This window comes from Fusarium oxysporum, chromosome 10 (genome assembly GCF_000149955.1).
Source record: "Fusarium oxysporum f. sp. lycopersici 4287 chromosome 10, whole genome shotgun sequence".
NCBI classification, from domain to species: Eukaryota; Fungi; Ascomycota; class Sordariomycetes; order Hypocreales; family Nectriaceae; genus Fusarium; species Fusarium oxysporum.
In genome coordinates this window covers 1,565,796-1,592,298 of record NC_030995.1, presented here as the reverse complement: position 1 = coordinate 1,592,298, position 26,503 = coordinate 1,565,796, and the positions used below count along the sequence as shown (strand labels likewise).

The 26,503-nt window shown below is 47.8% G+C and overlaps 13 protein-coding genes across 18 annotated transcripts; 7 read left to right on the top strand and 6 right to left on the bottom strand.

The window, feature by feature from the left end:
• The first annotated feature begins 532 nt into the window (after window positions 1-532).
• On the top strand, window positions 533-2,961 carry FOXG_11496 (uncharacterized protein). Its single transcript, XM_018391128.1, has one exon. The coding sequence runs from the start codon at window positions 616-618 to the stop codon at window positions 1,702-1,704; it is 1,089 nt and encodes a 362-aa protein (XP_018249720.1). The 5' UTR covers window positions 533-615; the 3' UTR covers window positions 1,705-2,961.
• On the bottom strand, window positions 549-3,475 carry FOXG_20545 (uncharacterized protein). Of its 2 annotated transcripts, XM_018400828.1 has the most exons (5): window positions 3,244-3,475; window positions 3,046-3,183; window positions 2,627-2,990; window positions 1,965-2,578; window positions 549-1,918 (listed from the first exon to the last, which is right to left on the bottom strand). In XM_018400828.1, exons 1-5 carry the CDS (start codon window positions 3,355-3,357, stop codon window positions 1,757-1,759), a joined length of 1,392 nt encoding a protein of 463 aa, XP_018249718.1. In that variant the 5' UTR covers window positions 3,358-3,475; the 3' UTR covers window positions 549-1,756. The 2 variants fall into 2 exon arrangements, with proteins under 2 accessions (XP_018249718.1, XP_018249719.1); XM_018400829.1 differs by having other exon boundaries at window positions 549-2,578; window positions 3,244-3,473.
• Window positions 3,476-3,573: 98 nt separating this feature from the next.
• On the bottom strand, window positions 3,574-4,111 carry FOXG_20544 (uncharacterized protein). The gene is made up of 2 exons (XM_018400827.1): window positions 3,977-4,111; window positions 3,574-3,919 (listed from the first exon to the last, which is right to left on the bottom strand). Exon 2 carries the CDS (start codon window positions 3,871-3,873, stop codon window positions 3,745-3,747), a length of 129 nt encoding a protein of 42 aa, XP_018249717.1. The 5' UTR covers window positions 3,874-3,919; window positions 3,977-4,111; the 3' UTR covers window positions 3,574-3,744.
• Window positions 4,112-5,035: 924 nt separating this feature from the next.
• On the top strand, window positions 5,036-6,186 carry FOXG_11493 (uncharacterized protein; the record flags this gene model as incomplete). The annotated part of the gene is made up of 1 exon (XM_018391127.1): window positions 5,036-6,186. The coding sequence occupies exon 1, from the start codon at window positions 5,239-5,241 to the stop codon at window positions 6,184-6,186; it is 948 nt and encodes a 315-aa protein (XP_018249716.1). The 5' UTR covers window positions 5,036-5,238.
• Window positions 6,187-6,422: 236 nt separating this feature from the next.
• On the bottom strand, window positions 6,423-7,820 carry FOXG_11492 (uncharacterized protein). The gene is made up of 4 exons (XM_018391126.1): window positions 7,619-7,820; window positions 7,549-7,573; window positions 7,265-7,496; window positions 6,423-7,216 (listed from the first exon to the last, which is right to left on the bottom strand). The coding sequence occupies exons 1-4, from the start codon at window positions 7,732-7,734 to the stop codon at window positions 6,540-6,542; spliced, it is 1,050 nt and encodes a 349-aa protein (XP_018249715.1). The 5' UTR covers window positions 7,735-7,820; the 3' UTR covers window positions 6,423-6,539.
• A 315-nt stretch (window positions 7,821-8,135) lies between these two features.
• FOXG_11491 (uncharacterized protein) lies at window positions 8,136-9,928 on the bottom strand. Its single transcript, XM_018391125.1, has 2 exons — window positions 9,042-9,928; window positions 8,136-8,990 (listed from the first exon to the last, which is right to left on the bottom strand). Exons 1-2 carry the CDS (start codon window positions 9,651-9,653, stop codon window positions 8,220-8,222), a joined length of 1,383 nt encoding a protein of 460 aa, XP_018249714.1. The 5' UTR covers window positions 9,654-9,928; the 3' UTR covers window positions 8,136-8,219.
• A 2,387-nt stretch (window positions 9,929-12,315) lies between these two features.
• On the top strand, window positions 12,316-14,854 carry FOXG_20543 (uncharacterized protein; the record flags this gene model as incomplete). Its single annotated transcript, XM_018400826.1, has 3 exons — window positions 12,316-12,347; window positions 12,393-12,992; window positions 13,046-14,854. 3 exons carry the CDS (start codon window positions 12,316-12,318, stop codon window positions 14,715-14,717), a joined length of 2,304 nt encoding a protein of 767 aa, XP_018249713.1. The 3' UTR covers window positions 14,718-14,854.
• Window positions 14,855-15,721: 867 nt separating this feature from the next.
• Window positions 15,722-17,498, top strand: FOXG_11488 (uncharacterized protein; the record flags this gene model as incomplete). Its single annotated transcript, XM_018391124.1, has 6 exons — window positions 15,722-16,005; window positions 16,057-16,121; window positions 16,171-16,827; window positions 17,035-17,143; window positions 17,203-17,376; window positions 17,429-17,498. 6 exons carry the CDS (start codon window positions 15,722-15,724, stop codon window positions 17,496-17,498), a joined length of 1,359 nt encoding a protein of 452 aa, XP_018249712.1.
• Window positions 17,499-19,521: 2,023 nt separating this feature from the next.
• FOXG_11487 (uncharacterized protein) lies at window positions 19,522-21,650 on the bottom strand. Its single transcript, XM_018391123.1, has 2 exons — window positions 21,086-21,650; window positions 19,522-20,980 (listed from the first exon to the last, which is right to left on the bottom strand). Exon 2 carries the CDS (start codon window positions 20,727-20,729, stop codon window positions 20,103-20,105), a length of 627 nt encoding a protein of 208 aa, XP_018249711.1. The 5' UTR covers window positions 20,730-20,980; window positions 21,086-21,650; the 3' UTR covers window positions 19,522-20,102.
• FOXG_11486 (uncharacterized protein) lies at window positions 21,122-22,947 on the top strand. Of its 5 annotated transcripts, none has more exons than XM_018391121.1 (5): window positions 21,122-21,639; window positions 21,697-21,939; window positions 22,029-22,336; window positions 22,399-22,462; window positions 22,525-22,932. In XM_018391121.1, the coding sequence occupies exons 3-5, from the start codon at window positions 22,211-22,213 to the stop codon at window positions 22,722-22,724; spliced, it is 390 nt and encodes a 129-aa protein (XP_018249709.1). In that variant the 5' UTR covers window positions 21,122-21,639; window positions 21,697-21,939; window positions 22,029-22,210; the 3' UTR covers window positions 22,725-22,932. The 5 variants fall into 5 exon arrangements, with proteins under 5 accessions (XP_018249709.1, XP_018249708.1, XP_018249706.1 ...); XM_018391120.1 differs by having other exon boundaries at window positions 21,692-21,939; XM_018391118.1 differs by having other exon boundaries at window positions 21,692-22,336; window positions 22,525-22,947.
• Window positions 22,948-23,771: 824 nt separating this feature from the next.
• On the bottom strand, window positions 23,772-23,867 carry FOXG_20542 (uncharacterized protein; the record flags this gene model as incomplete). The annotated part of the gene is made up of 1 exon (XM_018400825.1): window positions 23,772-23,867. One exon carries the CDS (start codon window positions 23,865-23,867, stop codon window positions 23,772-23,774), a length of 96 nt encoding a protein of 31 aa, XP_018249705.1.
• A 565-nt stretch (window positions 23,868-24,432) lies between these two features.
• Window positions 24,433-25,160, top strand: FOXG_11485 (50S ribosomal protein L34e; the record flags this gene model as incomplete). The annotated part of the gene is made up of 3 exons (XM_018391117.1): window positions 24,433-24,470; window positions 24,595-24,718; window positions 24,972-25,160. 3 exons carry the CDS (start codon window positions 24,433-24,435, stop codon window positions 25,158-25,160), a joined length of 351 nt encoding a protein of 116 aa, XP_018249704.1.
• Window positions 25,161-25,708: 548 nt separating this feature from the next.
• FOXG_11484 (uncharacterized protein) lies at window positions 25,709-26,472 on the top strand (the record flags this gene model as incomplete). The annotated part of the gene is made up of 2 exons (XM_018391116.1): window positions 25,709-26,183; window positions 26,264-26,472. 2 exons carry the CDS (start codon window positions 25,709-25,711, stop codon window positions 26,470-26,472), a joined length of 684 nt encoding a protein of 227 aa, XP_018249703.1.
• Between the last annotated feature and the right edge of the window lie 31 nt (window positions 26,473-26,503).

Here is a 26,503-nt window from a genome sequence, read left to right as displayed (position 1 = left end):
CAGGTCCGATTCTGATGGCCATAACGGACACCAGGCGTCCCTGAACAATGCTCGAGCCAAATGCGCTCTAGTCATCATGAAAGAGGGGAGGGGGTGTTGAGAAGGAAGAGTTGGCTTACCATTTAAAGAAAAGAAGCTGGAGCTGGAAGTGCGGATCGCAATGGATCCAAGACTTACCTCCAGCCAGCGGCTGACAGCCTTTCGGCATACATCTTGCCCATGTCGCCCATACCAATCAGTCCGACGACGAAGTTCTCCATCCCCTCAGGGACGGGCTGCGATTGTGAAGCCATATTATCTGCTGCGCGATGATAGCAAGAGCAGGAAACACGAATCACATCCTCTCAAGCGACTGTGCTTTGAAAGAGCTTTGTGCGGAAAGCTCAAAAGAGTGTGTTTGAGAGTGAAGAAAAAGTCAGAGTGAAAAAAAAGTTCGCGACCTTCTTTATGGTGGAGATTTGAAGCGCGTTACGTAAGCCAACGATATTTCGCGTTATAGCGATAGGTGGATCTATGAAGCTACCCACTTCAGCGTCAAGAGAAGTACTCGGAATATCGAGAGGAGCTTTTGGTGACTTGCACTGATTCATTTCATAATTTCGCTTCTTTTGAAAAATGGAGGTCGTATTTGCGTTAGGCTCAAATGGCTCTGGTCAACTGGGCATTGGCCACAAAGAAGACGTTTCAGTGCCGAAGCAGGTGCTCTTCCACCCTGACCCTCCAACCTCCTCCATTACAAAAGTCGCAGCGGGTGGGAACCATACATTGCTTCTTACGAAAACCGGCCAGCTTTACTGGAGTGGTGATCCCACGCCTGGTGCATGTGGATTGAACACTGGTCCAGATGCAGCTGTGTTTCGAGAGATTCAGCTTACCAAGGATGGAGAATCTCCAGTTGGCGAGATTGCCTTGATCACAGCAACCTGGGAGGCTTCTATCATTGTGGCTAAAGATGCAGATGGAAAGAAGACTCGAGTTTTTAGTGTCGGGGCGGGTATGAAAGGCGAACTAGGTCTGGGAGAACTCATCATTCGGACACCATCAGCAACCCAAATTCGAGAATTTCCACCTTCAGGAACAGAAGTTGTCGACCTGGCTGCTTGCATGGGACATGTCGTTGCAGTTCTCGACAATGGTGATGCTTACGGCTGGGGTAATGCGAGAAAGTCCCAAGCTGGTGAGCCGGGTCAAGTACTTCATGCTCCTAGAAAGATCGAGGGCATCGACTTCAAGATCACAAGAGCTGTCTGTGGCAGAGAATTCACATGTCTATTCGGCGACCCACAAAGTGGACACATCAAGGTTCTGGGTTCAGATAAATGGAAAATTCAATCAGGTGCACCCGAGACATGTCCTGGGTGGAAGGACGTAGGCTCAAGTTGGGGAAATATCTATGTACTGGAGAAGGACGGTTCTCTACAAGCCTGGGGACGAGATGATCACGGACAACTACCTCCACCGAATCTACCCGAGCTGAGCAAGATTGCAATCGGCAGCGAACATGTTGTTGCTCTCTCTACCGCAGGCGATGTTCTATCATGGGGATGGGGTGAACACGGCAACTGTGGACCTCAAGTTGAGGATAACGATGTCAAAGGACGGTGGAATGTGATTGCTTCGTCTAAATTCATTCCCCCGGGCTCTAAAATAGGAGAAGTCGGGGCAGGGTGTGCCACCAGTTGGGTATTCATTACAGCTGAGTGAATATACTCATCTAGATGCCACATCTTTCGTCCTTCATAACATTTTCTTGTCCTCAATCGGGGAACAGGGCCAGACTTTCGACCTCTTTCAACTTTTGTGTTGGTTCAATGTATGTTGATTCAGCATCTGTTGGTGGCGGATGGGGAATTTCGGCTTGAGGTTCAACAGGAGCAAGGTTCTCCAAGAAGCGGCTCGTGTCCATATCAGAAGCGTTCTACTATAGTCAGTACGCGGTCAAAAGAAGGGCTTTTGCAACTTACAGGATCAATGCTATGATCCCATCCCAGCTTAGCATTGTCCTCCGCAAGCTCTTCATCCTCGTAATTGATAGGTTCCCAACCTTCATCCTCAACGAATAGACTCTCGGACCTGTTAGTCGCAGGTGGTGCCGGTCTCTGCGAGGGCCGAAGGTCAAACGCCCCTACGCGCGAGGCGCTGGCTCTAGCAGCGCTCATCTGTGGTGTTGGATTATGCTGAGGCAACGATGGGGGAGGAGGCGCTGGCGCGGGTGCTGGTTGTGACTCTGGAGGAGCCATGCTCGGCCGCCGTGATGTGGCTTCAAGACGCGGGCCAGTATTCTGGGTTGCGTTCTTGCGTCCTTTCTTGGTCCTCTGGCCAGTGTTGGTCCCGCGCTCACCAACAGTCATGACGAGAAATTCGCATGACATAGCGTCGCCAGTATACGAAAGCTGGATGGGTTGTGTAGGAATTGAGTATCGGGCTGACACATCGTTGCCTGTGATGCCAGCATGTTGAATGATAGCGCGGAAGTCCTTGACGGATATTACAATGTGAAGCTTGTCTTCGACATCAATCTCGTCGAATTCATCCGCTTCGACGGCGATTGACGTTTGGAGTGGCTTTTTCAAGACCGCTATTCAATGTCAGCTTATAGGCAGGCATTTTGTCAAGAGATGCGCACCATCCTCGCTCACAGTCTTCTCACTGAAACAAGTAAAATTTACATGATCTCCATCAGTGTTGATATCGAGGAACTCGATACCAGGGCCAAAGTGATCCATGAGCTGCCGCAATGTGCGTGAAGAGATTGTCCAGTGGTGAGGAGCATCTTGTTTGTTGAATTTGGCATGAACTGGGACAGAGACCTCAAATGGCAGACGGTGTGTGGAAGTTAGTCCATTTCGAAAGATAAGACGTGCGATGAATCGACTTTGAACCCCCTCTCCATCTTCAATTGCAACATCGCATCTGTCGATGAGCGTTTGCTTCTCTGCATCTCTTTGTGAGTCAGGGCCCGTACGACTTCGAAATAAGGAGATCAGAGCCTTCAAGTTGTCAGTGAGGAGGTCCATCTATGCCTTGACGGAAGATTGAGCTTACTCGGATGTAGAGTGTGCAGTAGAAACGGTCACGGAATTGGTGACTTCCTTGGTACTGGTACCGGGAGAAGAACTTGGTCGTCGCAAATCTGACACTTGCGTAAGCAGATTTTGAGGTGTTGAGGGTAGTGAGAGTAAACTAGAGGTGAGATGTGAGTAATGAGCTAGATGGGAGCCTTCTGGCACATGTTGAACATACTGAATCCTTGCGGGCCTCGAGTGAAACGTCGTCACTGAACTTGTTCAGGCAGATGAGGGCATCACGAAAGGCGGAAACACCTTCCTCACTGAGAGTAAAATTGAGTAGCGCCATGACACTTCGAATTGTTCGAATGGCTCATGAAAATATTTCTGTCATGTTTGAAGTCAGTTGTGAAGTCAATGTCTTCAACTTGAAATGGCAGGCACGCGTTCACGCTCAAAGAGCAGCCATGACAAGTCGGAGTTGAATGTGGATCCGGAACTCCACTAGACCTACCCTGTAGCTAATGATCAAAACACCAAGAAAATATATCGTCATCACAGCCAAGTTCAATTTTGTGAAAAGTCAAGTTGTATTAGGAGAAATAATCTAATACTTATCCCTCATCCGACCCAAAACTCCTAAGAATCCATTATTGTCGTGTCATCGTTCCAGCGCCGTCAAGACGTTTGTTGTTCCATCAGAAGATTGCTTAGGTGCAGCCAAGCGACTAACTACTTAGCGACGGAAGCAGCTGAACTTTCCGAGAGAGAATCGCCAAGGGCCCCGTCGGACACCATGCTTGTCAACATGAACACTGGTGCCGAAATGGCGACCACCGACTCCCTTTGACCAGAAAAGACCCATGATGTTGTTTGTTTGTTTGTTGTGCAAGTTTGAAAGTGTAGGTTATCTAGACGGATATCATTAGCTCAGGTATGGTTGACGGAAGGGAAAGGCTTGTATTCACCTTTGTGTTGAAGTTGAAGAGATGTCGTTGAAAGAAGCTTGTTTACGAGGAAAATAAGGTGTTGGGGGGTTGCAGATCAACTTTATACGATATCTCGTTGGCATAACAAGCCCAGTCCAATCGCTGCCTTGGCAGGGACCGTGGCAGAGGCCTCTCTGTAATTCGATCTACGATTCCTCACCAGTGACATCTTTTGGCGCTCAGTGACGTAGGCTTAGTGGCGGTGTTAAGGTCACGCCACACATGATGTACGTGGTAAAGGTTGCCCTCTTTGATTCTTTATCACTTTGTTTCTGGCTGAAAGAACTTACAAACATGAACACACTTTGAAATAAAGGTAACATCTGTAAATTGAATAAATTATTTCGCAAGTTATCTTCCATTACTTGTTTGTCTCAACTGAGGTTGATTTACAGTATAATCTTCCTTGGCGGCATATTTTTAAGCGACCAAGGAGGCCCTCACGGAGCAAGAAAACTGAGGATCTCTACCCTAAGAGATAGAAAGATTTAGGTAAATTTAGGGTGGGCTTAGGAGACCTTTAGATCAGTTAATTTTGGCACTTGGGATAAAGGTCCTAAGTTTTCTTGCCTCTTCTAAAGGGAGGTTCTAACATGGGTGTTCCAAAATCAAGCTTGACGCATGTAAATCTTGCCTCCTTCCATCCAAGTGAAACACCATCAACGAAAAGCCACGATAATCCCACCCTTAAGCCTTCGATATCTACGCGTCAACACTCTTCGATTTTACCGCACAAGTGAAGCGTTAAAGCGGCTCTAGCGCTTGTAACAACAAGGAAATGGGTTTCGCGTCCAACCTTGTTCTTTCATCAGAAAATGACGGTTAATGGAGTTCTCAACGACCAGATTCCTCCCATTGCCTCTTGTTCGCAGATTACTGATCATAATATTGCTCTTATTAGGTTGCTGTTCAATTCACATCCTTAATCAGCCTTCTAGTACAGGCGCCTTGCTAACTGGTGCGAAGGGATGGTACGGCAGAAGTCTCTGTTCTGGCAAGGCCGTTATTGGATGTTAGTGCGTCCTTTGCCAGAACACAGCTTCTCAGTGCTGAGCATTTACTGAAGTCCATCACAATGAGATGCCAAAGAAAAGAAGAACAGTGTACCTCCAGTCTAATGGCAGACGAAATCATGGCATACATAAATAGCCCCTGGAAGCAATTAAGCCATTTATCATCCCCAACTGCTCACTCAGCAGCACACAAACGAGTAAACCAACACCTGAAAGCAACCTGTCAAAATGGCCGATTCTTCCCCTCAGACTCCTGCTGAGACTCCCACCAACGACCAGCAGGGTCTCCGCCGCTCAAGTCGCTCAAACCGTGGTCAACTCAGCCAGAACCACTTTCTCCTACAGCACTATGTTGTAGGAGAAGAGGCAGCTCGCCCGATTCATGGGCCTGGACGTCGCCGTGCCATCGCAAAGCCTGAGGCTGATGATGATGATGTGTCGGGTCCGCTGGCACAGTCAGCGCCCACAGCTTCCAGCAATACACGTCGGCCTAGAATGCAAAGCCCGAGCAACAATTTTGCCAATTTCAGGAGCCACGAGAAGACACCAGCCGGCTCTACAGGGGCAGTAGCCTTGGTAACCCCTAGGCGAGGCAGTGTCCCAGCTTCTTGTACTCTTACACCCTCTATTCAACAGATTGGCGATCGTCGCCGAAGTGCCTCTCCTCCCCAGTTTGCTTCTTCAAACATGAGAGATCGTCAAGACCAGGCCCCCCAGCAGCAGACAATGCCCGCTTTCCCATGGGAGCCAACCTTTCAGTATGGCTCTCAACTGTCTCCTCAGTATCAGAGCCTGGGGCAGCAGAAGATCCCATCTCTTATAATGTCTGTGCAGCCCGGTCAGATGGCTCCGCACCAACACTTCGAGCCGCAAACTCAAGAATCTGTCTCCGATGCCCCTGGAGTCTTTGTGAACCCAGAGGATTTGATGCTAGACACACAGGATCTGGTGAATCCACAGACGAACAATATTCTGAAATCTGAAATTCCCCAGTTTGCTGAACTAGTTGACTCGTATAATAAACTTCACGAGGAACGTCGAGTACAGGAAGCACGAGACCGTCTGGCTGCACAGGAGAAAAAAGATAAAGCGAAAGCAGCGGAGGCGGAAGAGATGAGCCAGGAAGAGATGGACGCATTATGGGATCAGTTCATGAATCCTGATGCTTTCAAATGATACCATTCACAAGGTAAGCCCACCACTAACGTGATATTACTGACGTTTCTTTTTCAGAGTTTTCTTATGTGAACGGCAGATTTCATCACCAAAATTGGTAGTCTATTTCACAGATATGTCTTCATTCAATGACAGAATAGCTTGGCTCGTGTGGGATCTGCTTTTGATAGTGCAAATCATCGGCGGATAAAGGCAGGGACTTCGCCTCCTATACGCCCTTCGGTACGGTAGGTAACGGTAGGTAAAAAACAAATAAAACTCACAAGTAAGTCTTGGACCATACTCAGCCCCTAAAATAGCCTCACGTGAAGTATCTTGTGTGACTTATGAATCAATCCGCTGTAGTCGAGCGGCTACTTGGAATGAAGTGTCTTCCATCCTGCAGCGACCAAACTCTCAGGACCTGCTCGATCGCCAGCACCCGTCCAGTAGAACAGACCGCCCAGGCACATTGCTTTGGCATACCTCGCCTTGACACAAACCGTGCTAGGAACATCGAACGAGACAAAGCCTTTGTCTCCTTTGGTATCGACAAAGAATGCCGCTGCAATGGATTCTTCGACTTTTGCGCCTGCTACCCATTCATCCGGTAAATCGCAGTAGTCAATCTCGCCTGAGCCCTTGAAAGGATGGCCTGGTCCACGAGCCTGTCCAAAATATCTGGCATATGCTGGAATGCCGAGGATGATCTTACGGTTGGGGAAGCCCTGCGAGGTCAGGTAATCGACGCCGCGCTGGCACGACTTGCGAAGGGTGGGATACACCTCGTTAAGGTTGTTGCTTGGAGGCAGAAGCTGCGCATGATGGCCACAGACGTCGGTCCAGCCGCCTGTGAAATCGTAGCCCATGAGGTTGAGGAAGTCGAGAAGTTGCGCTACGACTGGTAGGTTGAGATGCTTGAGGCAGTACTCGCCAGTGGGAAGAGCGCTTGTCAGCAGGTATTTGGGAGCCGGCATGGTCTCTCGGATGGCCTGGAGGTACAGAACATAGTTCTTTCCAGCTTCTGGAGTTTGAGGGTGCTCCCAGTCAACTGTTACTAGTCAGCTCTGGAATAGCTTTCAACTGGATATTAACATACCGTCAACTCCATCGAAATGATGGGCGTCACAAAACTCCTTGATCTGGCGAGCAAAAGTTTGTCTCGCTGCTTTGCTTGCTGCAAGTGCAGGAAATTCCTTACTGCTAGAGCCACCACCAATCGAGACGAGTGTCTTTATATGAGGGTGCTGGCCTTTCAACTTGCGAAGTGCTGCGAGACAGCCCTTTTCGCCATCAACTACTTTATTGTTGTCGCCCCAATCATCGATGGACTACAGATGAAGTCAATAAACAGTATACAGGGTTTCGAGTGGGACTACGTACTCGAAGTGTACCATCCTCGTTAACACTGCTTGCATTAGCTTGAGAGAATCATTGTGCTTTGGAAACATACCCGACAAAGGCGTAGAATATGTGAGTGATTGAAGCAGTGTCCAGGCATGAAGGAGGACGCTCTTTGTAGCAGCGCCACGAGGGATAGTATACAGCGTTGATGTATTGGTTCGACATTTTGTACGGACTCAAATAACAATGAAGAAGCTAAGAAAGAACAAAAAGAAGAGGCCTTATAAGAGAATGCTTTAAGTATCAATAAGCAATAGTTTCATGCTGTACAGAGACTCAGCCCAGTAATTGACCCACAGGTGGCTGTGGTTGATGATTGGGCCTGGTCTTTTTTCGTTGGTCCAAGAGTAGTCGATGATTTATTGGAAGAGGCGTTTGCTGAGCGATTTGAAAAAGAAAAACTGTCTTATTTATAGTTGTCACGAAAGGAAATATGAGATCATCGGGCACCAAAGAAGAAGCGGAATTGGCAAGAAGTGGCCAGCCAGCCGACCAGTATGAATTCAGTTGCCACTTACACAAGCCATCAGCAACAACAGCTTTGCATAAACGCAATGCAGTGTGCTTTATGCAATACGATACATAATTTATTGCAATATTGACAATCTATGGATATCTGCGTTGCCGAATTACGTTTGCCATACTATGAATCATTGACACCACCTCTCAATCTCAACTCCATCCAGCTCATCCAGGATATCAAAACTCGTACCCGCCTGCCTGGAAGCCACAACAATGATATCAAACTTTCTCAGGACATCCTTCCGCCAGTGTTCATCTAAGAGACGACGTACTTGAGGTAATGCAGATTGCTTGACCAGAGAATCTGCCCAACATACATCCACTTCTCGCGAAACAGCGAGACTCTTGACGAGATCTGCTCCTGGGGAGTTGTCAATCTGTGACTGGCCAGCTTTGAAGCCCATACCCACTACAAGGACCCGAGGTGTTCTTACTGTGACTCTTTGTCTCAGTCTCTTGAGCATCCTCTCGGCTAGTCTTGATGGTCGAGAATGCATCGCAAGTGTAGCGTACTTGAGCAAAGGGAAGTGACTATTTGAGAGGAGGTAGAAGGGGTTAACTGGGATACAGTGTCCGCCCACGCCAACACCAGGAGAATACGGCATATATCCGAATGGTTTTGTAGAGGCTGCCTCGCAGACTTCATATGGGTTGATGCCGTGTGGGATACATGCATCTGCCATTTCATTGGCATAGGCGATGCAGACCATTCTCTGGCAGTTTTCATAAAGTTTCATCATCTCGGCTACTTCTGGCTTCGAAACAGGAATAACGGTCTCGAAGATAGTGGAATAGACTCTGTTTATAGCGTCGAGGGAGCCTGGGGTGATATCGTCCAAGCCTGAGATGATCTTTGGAATGGACTGGACAGGAGGTTCGACGCGGCCAGGATCAACTCGCTATGAATCATTAGTATATGAACCCAAAAATAGGAACGAAGGAAGACTTACCTCAGGAGACATGCCGGCGAAGAACTGGCAGTTGGCAGCCAATGGACCGAGTAGTTGACGGGTCATACCGATCGCCACAGAGCTTTCAATCACGACCGTTGACCCAGACCGAGCCACTTCACCCACAGTCTTCAACGCATCACGAAGATAGGATGAGTCGATGGTTTTGTCAGGCCTGAGAAGTGTTGGCACTGATATCAGGAAGTGCGTAGCTCTTCGCAAGTCTTGTGAGTCCCTGGAGAGACAAACGTTCTCATGCTCTTGATACTCAAGACCAAGGTCCTTGATTCTCTTGGCAGAGACATCAAACCCAATGACTTGATATTTTGAGGAGAATGAGCTGACCAGATGTGTGCCGACATAGCCAACACCAATGACTGCAATGACCGGCTCATCGTTCTGGCTGACCTCGACAGACTGACACAGTGACTGATCAAGATCATCTGTATCTGACGATGGAGAGCTCAGGGGAGGGCTGTCAGGATAAAAAGTAAAGCTATTATCGAGACGCTTCCAAGGAGAAGAATCTCCGGGAGGTATCAATGGAAGGATTTCCTTCTCGACCAAGGCTGGGAGATTAGCCATCGGCTTTGGAGGCATTACTTGAGCCATTGCTGTTGAACAGATAAAGAAGATATGGTAAATAATGAGGTATAAGTCAAAGCATGAACGTAACTGACCGACATTCTGTGAAGAGACATCTGGTTATATGACCTCAGCCATTGTACTTCCATGTTCCAAGCTCTATTGCTCAAGATCCCTAGCTTGTGCTTGGTTCCCGAAGATCACTCATCTATCTCACAACAACACCGAAGCGAACCGCCTCTCTCAACGGTGTTTCCACGATGAGATCATCACTCTCATGAAACAAACTACCTCTATCGTTTCTACCAATTTTCTAATCACAACGCTGATCCATAGGAACTAAAGGTATCCAATCGCGCGCACTAACCGAAATCGTCCGACTTTGGATTCAATCTCCTGGCTCCGCATTCCAATCAACGTCGACTTTTTCCATGAGGAGCCTTGAGAAGTCGATCACCCCGATATAGTAAAGTGTCTCAGCTAAGGAGATAAACGACGGAAGCTACGTCAGGAACTGTTGGTCTTGGCGGGACTTCTGCAAGGGCAACACGAGGTTATATTGGGCCAATTCTGACGCCTCCCGAGGGGTAAAGCTGGGAACCGTTGGAAAAATGGTGTTTTAGGCGGTTTCCTTATGTTGGCGCATCAGTGGCTGTAAGCTCTGTTGCATGTTTTAGAGCGTGACTAGATTAGTCGCATCCACTTTGTTTGCTGTTTGTTAGTTAACCTTTGTTAGTATCATCGTTCACTCCTTATGGTGTTGAGGCACCTCGAATCGAGGGTATGTGTGTTAACGATCACGCGATGTTAATTGAATATCAAGAAGATCACTTTGTTGAACTCGATTCATAGGATTGAAACGTTCTTCGCCGTCTAATTTCGGAGAGCAATAAGACACTACGGTAGATATCTATAGCGAACAAGAAACTAGCACTGGACGACACTCCGAAATATCGCCATGTCTAGAATATCAGTGATCTTACACCCATGCTATTTGTAATATTCAGCTCTTAGCCCATATAATCGACTGGTTTGTCCATCATTATGTCATTGATGTTTGCTGTATTTCGGAGCTTCTCTCCGCGGTAGGCGTGGATACGCCGAGCCCGAATTCCGTAATCACAATCCCATGGTGTTTCTGTACGAGGTCAAAGCCATACGTCTAAGACTGACTAGACAGTCCTAAAAATTCAAGCTATACAAGCTTAAGTCTTTGCTCTGGATCGACACATGGAAAACTTGTTTGCCATTGACCCGGCCCTTCAACACCGAGACTCCACCCATAAACAAGAAATTTAAGCATGATGACGCCTCATGAGAGCATATGGGCGAGATAATGCAAATAAATCTAGTCTATGATCTGTAGACGTACTGTTTGATTGGGTTCCCAGCTTTCTTACCGAGCTTTCATGGCGTTTGGCTCATGACTGTCGATATTCACGACTCACGCCAAGTTCCGCTCACGTCTCCATGGTATAAAAAAGAAACAGGAACTTACGTATAGCCTCATGCAGCTAGTTAGTCATCTACATTAGGCAAAAAATTAACATTCTCATTACGGCTGGAGAATCTCTATCCGGCGAGGAACACATCCTCTTTCACAACTTGGGAGGCCTAAAGACAAGGACTAGCTAATTCAGGCGAGTGGACAAGCTCAACGGGAGTTCCTAAATAAGTTGAAAGTTGTAGAGAGCTGAATAATCGGCTAGAGAGTGTTGGTTTGCCTCCAACGATCCCATGGGTGCATGGCTAATGAGGGAAGTGGTGGGCACTACAAGCCTTGGTAGAAGGTGATGGGCTCAGGCAAGCTGTCATAAGCTGTCAAGCGACACGAACTTAGCTTAGATATTATGCATACGATATAAATGAAGAACATTGATACAATAACGAGTAACCAGCAATTATAAGAGACTTTACTTGTAAGACCTGACTTCCACATTCCAACATGGAATCTCACTAGAAGACTTACCGCATTCCAGGTAACCCAGATATCTGGTTTCAGAGAACCGTTAAAAAGTTTCTCTCAACTGCCGGACGTTGCAAAACTTTGCCAATCCGATCGAGCTGGTTCCTCGATCGGTGGAGCAGATAGTCTCGCGTCTTGGCCTGCGAGAGACTAAAACGGCCCTCCACCTGACGGCGTGACGTTGGTGGCATGAGAGTCAACACCAGTTTCGACGGTAAAGGAACGTTTGCCTGATTATCAAACTAATCTTCTTTAGTTTGCGTTTCGAATTACTTAGTAGCGGGTTTTCTAATCTGGTCATGATCATCATCGCGATCAACTTCGGACAACCCGCTCAGTGTAAGACGAAGCCCCGTTTGGACCTGGTGATAGGGGTCAAAACACAGAATAATCTCCTTTGAGCGATTATGAAGAGAAAATTTTGATTCACGCGTGGAGGTGATCGACGTCAGTGGAAGATGTCTGAGCTCGTGATCGTGTCAGAGTTGACGGTGAGAAGTTGGCAGACCGGGCAGCATGGAGCTCGATCGAGGAAGAGAAAGAAGTGTTTTTCTATGATAGGGGTGAAAGATCGAGTAATGATGCTTACTTCAAGCTTAAGTCTCAGTATAACTCATCTCTTGATGTAGAAGTTGTCTGCTCCTTGCTATCTGCTCTAACTTCTTCTTCATCCGTTTCGAGAACCATTGTCTGCTTGTACTACCAATAACATGGCGAATTTGCATGTTTCAGAAGCTGATACTGCTAAGAGGGCTGTAAGTTAACTCTCTCATTAGTAGGGCCTTGCTAACATGCAACAGAGTAACTCCTGGAGAAGCCCAACCCATCAGGAAAAGAGCTGTCACCCCCTCCACTCGTTCTTTATCAAGAGTTCAAACAACAAATATGTTCTCAAAGACAATGATGGTCACTTCCATGATGCATCTCTGGGAGATATCCTGGAGAGAACTAGTCAAGACGACGCAAGATCGTCTGACGAAAGCATTGGCCCCTCATTGTTCACTTCCTCCCTCTCATACAAGTCTTCCTTTGCCCAGGCATCCATCTCCCAATCCTCGTCCAACCTTCCCACTAAGCCAAGCAGCCCTTCTCTTGGAGAGTCTTCTCACCAAAGAGACCTCATCGTTCCTCGTCCAAGGCTACCTGAACCCAGTAGCTCGACGACGGGATAGCGGGTCGGTGTATAGCGTTGAAAATTTCTCGGTCCAGGCCGTTGACTACACTGCGACTGCCACTCAAACCTCTCCCCGCAACTCAATCCTGAAGGGCAATGCCGCTCCTGCTCCCAAGGTTGAGATTGACTCTGAGTCTCAGAACTTGGATGAGTACCTGAGGAAGTATGGTCAGAGGAAAGTCACTCGGCAAAAGCACATCATGACTGCGTTTCTGATTTCTGTCAAGTAAGTTTCTCAACACTCCTCGACAAGATAAAGACAATTCTGACATCATGAAGTTTTATGTTTATCTTCGCCTCCTGGTGGTGGCCTCGCTATTACTATGTCTACATCCCATTCATCTCATTCCCCCTTGTTCTCAACTGCATCATGATTGCCTCCATCATCTGTTTTACTCTCAAGAATCTCATCTTTGCTGAGAAGATAATTGAGCCCGATCACCTTGAAGATCTCATAATGGTCATGCCTTGTTACAATGAAACCCTGGAGGAATGCACCAAATCTCTAGATTCCCTGGTTGATCAAGTTGGCATTGACAACCACAAGAGGGGTATCATGGTCATTTGCGACGGCCGTGTCCGCGGCCCTGGAATGGAGAAAACGACAGCCCAGTACCTCAATGAAGACATTTTTGTCGAGCAACTCCACCGTGAGAAGATCGCCAGAGCTTATAGAGCCTGGGATGGTCAAGCCATGGATGTCGAGATCTCATGGGGTTACTATAAGGGCGTCCCATTCTACTGCATTGTCAAAGAGCAAAATCAGGGGAAACGCGATAGCCTCATTGTTATCCGCTCGTTTTTGTACAAATTCAACATCAGAAGCACCAACCCCACGACCATATTTTCTTCGCAATTTCTGCTCTCAATGACTGACTGGCTTACACAAGAAGTCAAGGTCAATCAAGTGGACCATTTGATTGGCATGGATGCAGACACCATTTTTGACAAGGTCTGCATTTCAGAGCTGCTCAAAGAATCAAAATACCCAAATACTGTGGGCGTCTGTGGCTATGTTGCGGTCGATTTCAAGGACGGCAATTGGAATCTGTGGTCAATCTATCAGAATGCCGAATACACCATTGCTCAAGGCTTGAGACGACTGCATCAATCCATTGCCACGAAAAAGGTCTCATGCCTGCCAGGATGTTGTCAGCTGCTAAAAATCTGCGACATGACTTGCGGTGACAAGGTCCTTGTTGAGCTGTTTGGATATTATCCTAGACCGCTTGATGGCATAATCACACGCATCCGAGCCACCGCTTCTGAAGACAGAAATCATATCTGTCAGCTTCTTACAACATTCCCAGAGGCGCAAACTCGACAGGCTCTGAGAGCTCGAGCGTACACGGATGTGCCTCATTCTTGGAGTGTTTTCTTGTCCCAACGCCGCCGGTGGACACTTGGAGCTACAAGCAACGATTTGTTGTTGACAACAGCAAGACATTGCCAATGGTGGGAACGAATTCTTGCGTTTTCTAATGTCCTTACTTGGTGTCTCAATGTCTTTGTAATTGCTTCTATCGGATGCATGATCGTTGCTTTTATGCATCAGCCGTGGTGGATCATCATGGCCTTTGCAGGCATTATGATCGTACCACTCATCTACTACGTCATCATGGCTGTCTGGCTCCCTCAGTCGATGCTGGAAAGATTTCAGTATCTTTTCGGCCTTTTCATATTCGTTGTTCTCGGACCATTTTTGAATATTGCAGTCATAGTATTTGCTGTTTTTAACATGGATAGCTTTGGCTGGGGCAAGACTAGGAAGGTCATCGCTGAAACCCCTGACGACCAGGTCCAGGAAAAGCAAAGACTAGAGGACTCTGGCAGTGGCTCAGCCTCACCACAGCTGAATAGCAGAAGTAACCAAGTTGATGAGACTGCAGCGGGAGTAACAGTCCGGAGGCCGACTGTAGTATACGTGCCGCCAATTGCTCAACACCGGTAGTTCGGTTATAGTTTGCAGTAGTTGAACGCCAAAGCCACAATACGATAGACTTGAAACTTCTAAATGTTAATCCTAATCTTGATTAAGCCTAAAGTATGGGTGCATAGATAGCATTCAAGATGTATGTAACGTAACGTAACATGCACACCCACGTGTATATCCTCAGATCTATCAACTGCTTGAGCCTCGAGTCTAACAAAGACACCCCTGTAAATTCCCCAAACCGCCTCTTTCAACGTCGTCAACTACATCAAAGCGCGATCGTCAGCTCCCCACCCACCACCTGAAAGACTGGCGTTTAAATTTATATGGTTCAAAGGCTGGAACCACCACGCTAGAATCGGGAGCGGCGGCCCAGAAGCTCCTCTGAAAACGTGTCGATCGCGTACCTCACCTGGTAAAGTGCGGCTACTGCTAGGAACAAGGGGTGGTGTAAGACGCCATGAGCTAAACATTTCCAAGTATGGTAATCCTGTTTGGCACAATCAATTGTTGATGGTGTATAGCATTCCAAGTTTGGGATCCTCACATGACGCAGAGTGACCAAATTCGCTCACTCTTGTCATTGTACTATATCTTCTTTCTCCAATAGTCAATCAGCAATTGTATAGTCGATCCTTTCTTTGATCATTGCATGACTCACTGAGAGTCTTTACCAGAAGAAGCGTCAACGCCAGCAGCGCCTCGTCATTGTTATTGGAGCTGAAAATAGGACTCAACAAAACTAAAAAAGAACTTTGCGTCAATGGTTTATCTTTGTTATCCACAAAAGAAAACATCCATAACGCCGGTCTCGTCATCAAGGCCTGTTGGTCGGATCGGGAACAGTCCTGAAGATGTCTGGCGGGCATCAAGGATTTAAAATACTCAATAGTCTAAAATAAAAGATTCGTCAGGGATATAACTTACTTATATCTAAGAGCTCTGGTGCACTTTTGTGTCGATCCTGAGCCTTTATCTCTTCAGCACAAAAGGATTCGTTGGATAATTGTTAGTGTTTCATAATGAAGTCTCTCACTCTCCTGTCACTGGCTGCTCTGCCAAGCATTGTCTTCGCACATGACTTTATGGTCAGACGCAAAGGAGCCGAGTTCAACATCGCTGCTCGTCATGAGCATGCTTCAGCTCAGTCTGAAGGACTCGAGAAGCGAGCCTCTTGTGGAAAGGATATTGGCTCTTGTCCCAAAGGACAATGTTGCTCTGCCGCTGGCTACTGTGGCACCACTTCGCCTTATTGCTCTTCGCCACAATGCCAAATGGACTATAGCAACGGCAACTGTGATGGAAGGTATGTCTGTTTCCGATCTGTACTTGGACGCCTGACCTAACTCCTGTTCAGCAAGAAGCCTAAAGGTGATACCACAGCAAACATTCCCAGATCAACCACTGGCAAGGTCCCCTATAGTAAGTATCTAAGCGTCACTGCTTGAAACACCAACCTGACCAGACCTAGACGTATATATTACCAACTGCACTACTCCTGGAACTTTCGCCCTGACCTTCGATGACGGCCCTTACAAGTACACCGACCAAGTCTTGGACGTTCTCAAGCAGAACAACATCAAGGCTACATTCTTCATCACTGGTACTAACCTCGGCAAGGGCCAGATCGATGATGAAACCACAGGCTGGCCCAAGATCCTCCGCAGGATGTACTCCGAAGGTCATCAGCTCGCCTCGCACACCTGGTCGCACCAGGATCTCACTGCCTCAACTGACGAGGTCCGTCAGCAGCAGATAATCTACAACGAGATGGCCTTCCGCAATATCTTCGGGTTCTTCCCCAAGTACCTCCGTCCCCCGTACGGAACCTGCAACCGAGTCTCCGGCTGCCTTGACTATGCGACCAAGCTTGGGTATCATGTTATTAACTGGAACCTTGATACCAAGGATTTCGAGAACAACACCCCTGACAAGATACAGACTAGCAAGAACACCTTCTCTAACGGCGTTTCTACTAATGCTAAGGCCAATGCTTACATCGAGCTGAGCCACGATGTTCAGGAGCAAACTGCTTACAACCTAACTGCTTTCATGATCAAGACAATCAAGGATAGGGGATATAGAGCCGTCCCCGTCGGAGAGTGTCTTGAGATGCCCGTGAGAACTGGTACGTTACTGATCCTAACTTCCAGCCTTCAGTGCCTGTATACAGCGCCACTCCTTGTAAGTACTTTCGCCTGCACGATATACTTCATCGAGATATGCCCCGGTGTATCACAGAGTTTCTTTGAGCATGTGGTATCACTCCGCTGTTTCGGAGCTTTATGTTGAACCCAAATAGCTATAAGAAAGCAAGTACTGATATGCTCAACAGCTCCCTCTCCTACTGCCGCTACCAAGGATGGCACATGCGGTGCTAAGAATGGCGGCACAAAGTGCACCGGATCCAAGTGGGGAGACTGCTGCTCCTACAACAGCTTCTGGTGAGTTTTCAACCCTAACCCCTAGCAGGCAAACCACTGACCAACTATTTCTTCTACAGCGGCTCAACATCCGGATACTGTGACGGCGGTTGTCAAATCGACTTTGGAAAGTGCAACAAGTGGACTACTGAAAGTGCTCTCATTGTCTCGGCCAATGGTCTTTGCGGTGACAAGTATCACCAGACTTGCAAGGGCTCTACATACGGAGACTGCTGCTCCAAGGGTGGAAACTGGTAAGTTCTTTCTATCACCCCATTACTATCTTTTATCTAACAACGTATCTAGTGGTAAGACGAGCGCATACTGTGGCACTGGCTGCCAGAGTGGCTTCGGAACTTGCACCTCTTCTAAGTGAGGCGTAGGAATTCGAGGCAGCCTCCGGTAGAGCTGCAAACCACTATATGGTAACTCATCCCTGTTTATATATTGTTCATGATGTAGACGTAGTTTAGACAAGTAGGCATTTGACGATTAAAATAGCCATTGTTACAAGATCATATGAATCTTGGACTCTTCTGGTTTGCTCTTCCAGTAAGTTCTCATATATCTCTGTGGTGCTTCCCGGCGCATTTTGGCCTCATAAAGAGTCAGCCAGATAGTTCTAGCAGCCCAAATTGCAGGACTTGCCAGCCCCTGGCCCTCTCAGCAAACAACACGAGTACGCAACTGAGTTGCAAGTCAACAGGGCTCGATTTTGAGTCCAACTTCCCCAACACGGCCAAGTGCAGTACTCGACCCGTGTTGACAAAAGCAACCATATACCAGCCCCTGTCTGATGATCCCTTTAAGCCTGTGTAATAACGTTCGAAATTCATAATGAAACCCACCAAGCATATGTGAGAATAAGTCTGTTGCCGCTCTCACTGGCCAAACTATCACAAAGTAAAACTCGAGATGTCATCCAAAGCTCATCTTTATCGTCAACGCCGGGGCTTTACTCCTATGAGGACTCCACCGGCGCCTCCAGGTGACACAAGACATGCCGGCTGCGTTCTTGTGTGCACAAATAACTAGGATCTGTCACTCTCACAACGTGCTGGCCCTTGCCAATTCAGTCGCCGCGGATCTGGCCACGCACGCGGCAGAATGCATGCAGCCGCCGTATCTCATAAGCCTGCATCCCTAACAAGGCCTTGTTATGTGCGGATAGTCTCCTCGAAGACATAGGACGGGTGTCAACAGATCCACGGATACCTGCAATTCCGAACATCTCCGGGTGTAAAAATGCACAGTCAATAGCAGATTACCTTCACCTCTGCCTTGATCAACTTTTGGCCAACTTGACTACGTAACTTGGCGGGCGTTTGGAGGCTACCAATTCCATTTACATGTGCATGTATGTCTTAGAATTGTCCACAGATATTTTTCAGCTTGAATTCTGCAGTTTTTTCGGCAGACCTGAGGTTTCTCAGCCGTAAGTATCAACCAACGGTCAGGCGCCTTGCACAACTGCTGGGGATCTAGTGTCGTTTGCTCACTCGTTGTCTGTCAGCGTTTGAGGCGGCACCCGTCGACTAAGCATCAGCTGTTTGTACTATGGTGCCATACGTATGTTTCCATCAGTTACGGTGGTCAAGCGCCATTTCTGAAATCTCTGACTTATCATCCAGTGTTTCATGATGACGAATGAGGACAGCTCTTGGAAACAGAGGTCTCATTTGACATCAGGCTTCAGATTCAACTGAAGTTCTCATAAGGCGATTGCATGGTCGATGCATTGCTACTAACTCAATTAAGTACTAACTGCATTGTCAATTCCTCGGATCTGTTGTTGGTGGATATGCCTGCACGATTGCCATGTTTTGGTCGAAATGATGCCGCGATCTGTTGAAAGATAGCAAGTAATTGTTGGTAAGAAAATCTCGCCTCTCCATGTTCTATAGGTAGCCTATAACAAAATCATCAAACTCAACCAGTCAACTGCTCATCGTTGAATACAAAAATAACTCAGACCAAGGGATATGCAATCCAGCCTCAAAGAACAAAGGCGATCGTAATCCCCCTGGATCTTGCTTGGATCTTGATTCTTCCGCTATGCATCCGATACTTCTTGTGCCTGTGTCCACAACGTTCAAGCCCCAGCACTAAACCAACACCTCCTTACTAACACCACAATCAACACGCATCAAGATGTACTCAACCGCCTTGGTAAGCTCAGGCCCAAGAAATGTCACGAAAAGCAACAGCATCGTCGTCGCAGACAGATCTGTCCAAGGCGTGGGGCTGGTGTGATCTAGAGTTTACCAGAAAACGTTGTTTGCCTCGACGAACATGGGCACGTACCCATCGTACAGTGTGCGAGGCGTCAATGGCCATGTCGACAAGGGGAATACCACATGGAAACGTGCGTTGAAGAGGGCCCAAGCTCGGTGGCCCTGGTCAGTGAGCATTTCGAGACATGACCAAGCTTGAGACGGATAGCAACATCTATTGTAGATCAAGTCGGAGCACAGGGCAAAACGGGCAACAAAAAAAAACATGTCGACAATGGTTGATACGATGGTGAATAGTAGTCTGTCAAACATCACGCGGCTAATTGCCAACTTGTTAATATACACACTAGACTTTATATCTCGATCAACAATAAGAAAGCCGTCCTCTCGTACCAAGAAATAGAGACAAAAGGGTAACAAGACGAAAAGAACAGAACAAACGAATCAATCCCATGCGCGCAACCTCATGAAGGGTAGTAGTAATCTCACATAGCCCTCAACTTTGTAGGCTCCTTTCCCTAAACGCCCTGAACAGTTCGTACTTTGTCATTAGCAAAAATCCTTGAGAACCACCAACGACCGCATGACTTTCACAAGTCACTTCGCTGTGAACCACTTTTGTTGATATGAACTCCGTCGCCATTGTAGGCGTTGATGTTTCCCGACAGATCCACCAGGTATGTTGATACTCACTGGTGATCGTCCATGGCGAGATGCCGCGCGTCCGCATCTATCTGGCCAGTTTCCTACATTACCGTCGAGGCTAGAAGACGTGTTTCGACATCGTCCATACCCATCCCATCCATGCGAGGACCTTCCATTCCCTGGAGTCTTTGTTCAATAGCCTGGAAGCGTGGTTCGTAGCCGCCTCCAGCTCGGGCTTCAAGACTGTCCATGCGCTTCTCGATGTTATCAAGGCGCTGCTCGATGCGCATTAGACCCTGGGCCATGTCGTGGTTCAGGCGGTCGAGCTTATTAGTGAAAGATCGGATCGATGTAGCCAGCGGCGCGTTCTCCTGACCAGGCGTGCCAGAGGGAGCTCGTGGCTCATGGTTATGGCGTCCCTCTTGGATAGCAAAACGCCATTGGTTTCCGAGCTGAACTTCGCAAACGGCCTTGGCGCGAAAGGGACAATCAATTTTGCGTGTCGAAGGGTTGCGCTTCTTAGCAGTGCTGTTGTACTTGACACCACCGCGGTCGCAAACGAGATCGTAACGGGTAGGTTTTCCGTCGCGGTAGTTTGAAGCGCGCAGCTTGACAATTCCGTAGCCCTGGTCCTTCGCAACGCGCTGGACGGAAGCCATCAAATCTTCAAAGGTCCTAAATATGCCTTCTGGTGGGGGTAATAGCGCTGGAGGTGGTGTATTCGGCATGACGAGTGATTGAGCCAGGGTGGCGGTTGTAACGGAACGGTTTAGATAAAGCGGGGAGGGCAAATAAGTTTGCCCAAGAATAAATGGCTTCGGAGTGCTTTAAAAAGACCGGGTGCAAGGCGTAGAATGAGATCGCGAATGGACGAGAGATGCTGTTGGTTTTGGTCGCGATGCTGTAGTACACAGGGCAGGTATGCAAAAGGCTGGGTTCGACTTTCCCGCACTGTTCTAACTGTGATACAAGTATGGACCTAACAAGGTTTAGTGTTGATCCGGTCCGGGCCAGGCGGACCATTCACAGGCCAGACCTGCAGAAAGGCGGGGCCGTAGGTGACAGCAGGGTGCAATCTACGTACCTGATGGATGCTGCGAAGCGTCGTTTTGTATGTCAAGCACAAACCAGGGGAGGTAGCTTCGCGCAGAGCAAGGCGAGGTAAGGTACCAGACAGTATGAATGGAGAGGGAAGGGTGTGGAGGGGTCAAACAACGTGCTGAGAGATTGAGATGGTGACTTTGTGTAGCTTCAGCGGGTGCGACGATGGAAGATAAGGCAGAGACTATATGTACAGTAAGTAGCAAGAATGATTGCAGGCTTGTGATGAAAGAGATGTGTTTGCCGGAGGCACTGGGCCTTGATATAAATCAGGTTCTCGAGGTGGAAACGGGGAAACGGTTCGAAGGGGGTGTGAGGAAGCTCAGGCTTGAGGCTTCAAAGCTGTTTGTATGGATGCCAAGCACGTGACGGACGGGCTGAATAGAGCGTTAGAGTTGGTGGTTGATACGGGTAGACGCAGCAGTTGCGGGCTTCGGCTTGTTTCATGAACATTGAGGTGTTTGTCTCTCTCGTAGACCCTTTTGCTTGATGACCGTGATACACTGGCAATTCTGGCGTCTAGACAAAGAACTCGAGGTATGTCACCTCTATCGATCGACACGGTGCGGGCTTACTCTGACGGGTTCAGTTCAGTTCAGTCGCAGCTACAGTTGCAGTCCCATTATACGGGTCACCGGTTCCTGGTTCCTGGTCCCTTGCTCGATCGAGACTCGTTCCCTCAAAACGGTTCGACTTAGGTACCTTACTTCAACTGCATGTGCCTACGATTGAACTTGGTTGCACCAACGGGAATCTAAACGTCAAAACTTCTTCCCTTCCCCTAACAACGCTTGCCCCACGTCACGCAAGGCAAAGACGAAGACACAGTTAATCTTTGTATGCGTCCATCCAATCCATTCCTTACTTCTAGAATGTTTCCCTGCGTCAACAAAGTTTACAGTGCAAGCACTGACCATTTCTGTTAGACCTTTGTATCCATCTCGGAATAAAAATAGAGCCCTGTCCACTTTTGCCAGTCTGATCCTTTCCCCATTGTCCACGCAAGCCTCTCATTCGCTCGGCCACCTGCGATCTCGTGTTGCTTCCTCAGCGCCATCAACTTCTGGATACCCTATCTTTTACCGGTCTTCCTACCCCATTCGCGAATATGAACCAGCAGCCTGCCGTTCAAAATCAGGCTCAGGCTCAGGCGCCAAATGCAGCCGGCCAGGATGGCTGGGATGAGGCGCGCCTTGAGGAAGCCATGAAACGCCTCAAGCTTCTGCACATCAAGGTAATGTCGTTTTCAACGTGAGAAAACGAGATGCAAACTTGCTCATCAGGCTCTTGTTTCAGGTCCGGCAATTGAACGACACCATCCCCAAGATGATCAAGCCGCTTGTGCAAAAGCAACCTTCACGTAGGCTCCCTAGTCTACTCATACTCTGAAACATCCTGAGCTGACCCGTCACCTATGTATAGCCGATGTCATGTTTGCAGCTTTCATGAACTCAGTCAATGAAGCGCAAGCAAACATCAAAGAGGTTACCGACTTGATGCGTGATGAGAAAAGTCGTGAAATCTTTGCGCAGGCCAAGAAGAGAAAAGAGGAAGAGCCCACAAATATCAAGACTTGGGAATATTATGATCACCCAGACTGGTTCAGAATGGATGAAGAATAACGAGATACATGGGACATATAGCATAGGCGTTTATGGACGGTTTAACTACATCATCGGGACATTAATGATAGGAGCAAGAGTGGTGCAGAAAACGCTTTCGGACTTTTTTCACTACTGGAAGACGGTAGATCAATATCATGGAGTTTTAGAACAAAGTACCACACAGTTTTTTTTTTCGATCCAATGGATAGATGATACAAACATTGCCGCCTCGCTCATTAGTGATACTCGATGCCATGAATTCTGATGTTGCTTCTTTAACGACGAGGCGGCCAGAAGCTCAGTGAAATGAACAAGGTTTCGGGGAACTCCTATAGAGTTTGTGATATATTACAGTCAAATTGTCCTGATTTGCATAATTTGGGGAATAGAGAGGCATAGCCCCTAAGTTTCCATAAGACTGTTTCCTTTTTCCAGGGCAAGGATAGGTTGATCATCTTCGACTACACACTCTAAGATCTGATCCAAGGGCGTGAGGTCCATAGAAGTACGTTCCTCCTGCTTTGAGAATGGGCTTCCTTCCTAGCTTTATATTAACTTTCGGTTCGCGAATGGCACCGCGGTTGACGGCGGAGGCCACATAGCAAGACCTACTCTAGCAAAACCGATACCGAGCTGCCAAGGGGGGCGGAGAGAACATGATGGGAGAATGGCATTGGATCTTCTGCAATACTTATGCCTAGCTTAGTCTACATTTTAGTTTCTAAACCCTCTACATGAAGTGTTCAGAACATGGAGTGCAAGAACTCATATTCTCCTCTATCTCCAAATCATAGAATGTATATAGCTTTAGTAGGTAGCTAAAGGCTCATAGTGCTCGGGGGAGGGAAATGAGAAGCATTGATGATAAATATTAGCGATTTCCCCATCCTCTACAGACTAATCTTATTTCTAAACGTTTACTAGAACAAAGATATCATTTTATGCTGAGAACCTATCGAGTTACATCGTGACTTATAGTCAGGGGAATATGGCACCAGTTTCAGTCAAGACTCAGAAGTAGGCCTATTGAGACTCAGTATCTCGATATCGACACTGTTTCAGTATTTAGTAAAACTTGAAAATAACATTTTTATGGATCTGAATACAAGTAGTTGGGTTGGCCGCGAGATCGGCCGTGAGTAGATAGCCTTGGCTGGACATGGAGGAATGACAAGAACTGGCACCGCACATATTATTCAGAGCAAATTACAAACCAAAATAATCAGCGTGAATGTTTCCAAAGAGTCAATTTGTGACTTATGCTGAGTTTTTGGTCTTAGGAGTTTGGAAAGCAAGGCCTGATTCACCATTTCAATGCATCCCACTGTTATCACACACCGTCTATCCATTGAATAACGGCAAATTCGTTTCGCCCAACTCAACCTGTTCGGCGGAGTTCGGGAAGCACAGAGATATGATCTGTTTCTGCGAAACTGACACAGATGAAGCATGTTGCTTCTCTCTATCCACAGATCACCACCAACTAAATGAAACTACCCTGAGGATCTATTTTACATCCAAGTCCAAGTGGAACCTGCGGCTGGCGAAAGCGTAAGCCACTTTGTGGCTGTATCACGTGCTTAGCACGCCAGCCCCACTACGAATTTTACACACCCACACAGAATTAACAACTCGAGTGTTTTGCGAAATCTCCTCTCCTACTCTCGCGTCCAACGTCCAACACCAACTAACCCGAGCAGCTCAGTCAAATCACCAAGCCGCTACAATGGTTAACCACAGAGTCACCTACCGCCGCCGCAACGGGTGAGTTCTTTCCTACGAAGCTGTCGAGTTTTCTCGCTCTCGAATATGTCGAGATCCTGGTTCTCGCCATACAGCCTCATACTTTCGACTCGGCCATACGATCAGGAACTAACCATGCTCTCAGTTGGAACACGAGAAGCAACACTACCCGTACCATACGTACCCCCGGTGGTGAGCTCCGCGTGCTGCACATCAAGAAGCGAGGCACCGTCCCCAAGTGTGGTGACTGCGGCTCCAAGCTTTCAGGCGTAAGTCGACCAAGACAAGCGAATCTTCTGCGATACGAGGGATGAGACAACACGAGGACGGCAAACGGGTACTGGCTGGCATGCGAGGCAACGAGCGGCTGTGACATCAAGACCGATGGCTTCACATACCGCGAGAGGAAGGAAATTTGGCATGACCCATCCAACCAACCGCTTCTTGTTTTGTCTCTACCCTCTGTCGCAAAGGATTATCGACCTACCGTGGAATATTAGAACTGACTCAATTCTCCCATAGATTCCCGCTCTCCGACCCCGCGAGTACTCTCAGATCTCCAAGCCCCAGAAGACCGTCCAGCGCGCCTACGGTGGTTCCCGATGCGGTAACTGTGTCCGCGACCGTATCGTCCGAGCTTTCCTCATTGAGGAGCAGAAGATCGTCAAGAAGGTGCTCAAGGAGCAGGAGCAGAGCCAGAAGAAGAAATAAATGCAATTTCCATTGCTAGGTTAGGCTTTGCGTGGGAAAGGCAAGGAACTCTGAGGACTCGGTTCATTGCTTTGGTGTTCATTAGGCAAAAAGGGACTGCATGATACATCGGGCCGGTGCCAAATGGTTGGCCGTCCGCCGTCTTAGGACTGCTACTATCCTCTTGGTGACTTGAATGAGAAAAGAACATCAAGCTGGCGTGGACTGTGCATGAGTGATGAAGTATCGTTGGTGTGGCGAAGGTGTTAAAAATTATGACCATGAAAGTGACATAAAAGTTACCGGCGCCAATTGGTTCAAATTACATCCACTTGGATTGTCAATATGTGTCTCATTGATTCATTGTCATTTAAACGGGTTCTCCATTTGTGTCATCTCAAATACGTAGACTGAATATGGCGAGGTGAAATCATGACGTGCTAAAATTATCTATCCCCCACTTACTTTGATAATCTCTTCCAATTCCTACATCGAAACGAGAAATCCTTCCCTCCGCCACAACTGTATACCTCGAAAGCCCGCGATATTGTCATAATTAGCATTCAGTCATGGCATCACGAAGTCTCATCCGGCCATGCAGCGCACAACGAGCAGTGTGCCAAGCTCTCATCCAGACGCCGCGACCTAGATCCACGACTACAGTTTTCAGAGCCGCCACCTCGACAGTCTCACCTCGTTCTCAAGCCACTACATCAAGTCGTCGACTCTTCCACGCCCTTCCGAGCCGGAGAAAGGACCAACAGCCACCAGCACAACCTCCCCCGACCGACTTTGCCGAGCTCGACGTGCTTGGCAACACTCCAGCGCCTTCAACTTCGGTCGACGTGTGCATGTATGATGGATTTGGACTGAACAGCGGCATCACTGTGACGGGCGGTAATGGCGTTTTGTTGATTGATGGCGAGGTATTCAACTGGCGCCCGTGGGAGGCCAAGGGCTCAATGAATCTTGTCAACAAGAAGGGCCAGTTTGAGCTACCACCAAAGGCATTTGCGCTATTTGATCTTCTATGGCCTCGACCTGGTATGTGTTCATCCTCGCCACTTGTGTCATGACATATTTGGCATTCTTGAGGAGAATGCTCTTTGCTAATTGAGTTATAGATCTCCTCATCATTGGAGTCGGCCCATCTATTATGCCATTGGCACCCGAAACGAGACGACTTATATCGGAGCTTGGTATGCGAATCGAAATCCTAGACACGAGAAATGCAGCAGCGCAGTTCAACTTGTTGGCCACAGAACGAGGTGTTTCGAACGTAGCAGCTGCTCTGATACCCATTGGATGGAAGGACGGTGTTGGAGCGGAATGAAAGCAGTTGAATCGAGAGGCGCATTTCGAAA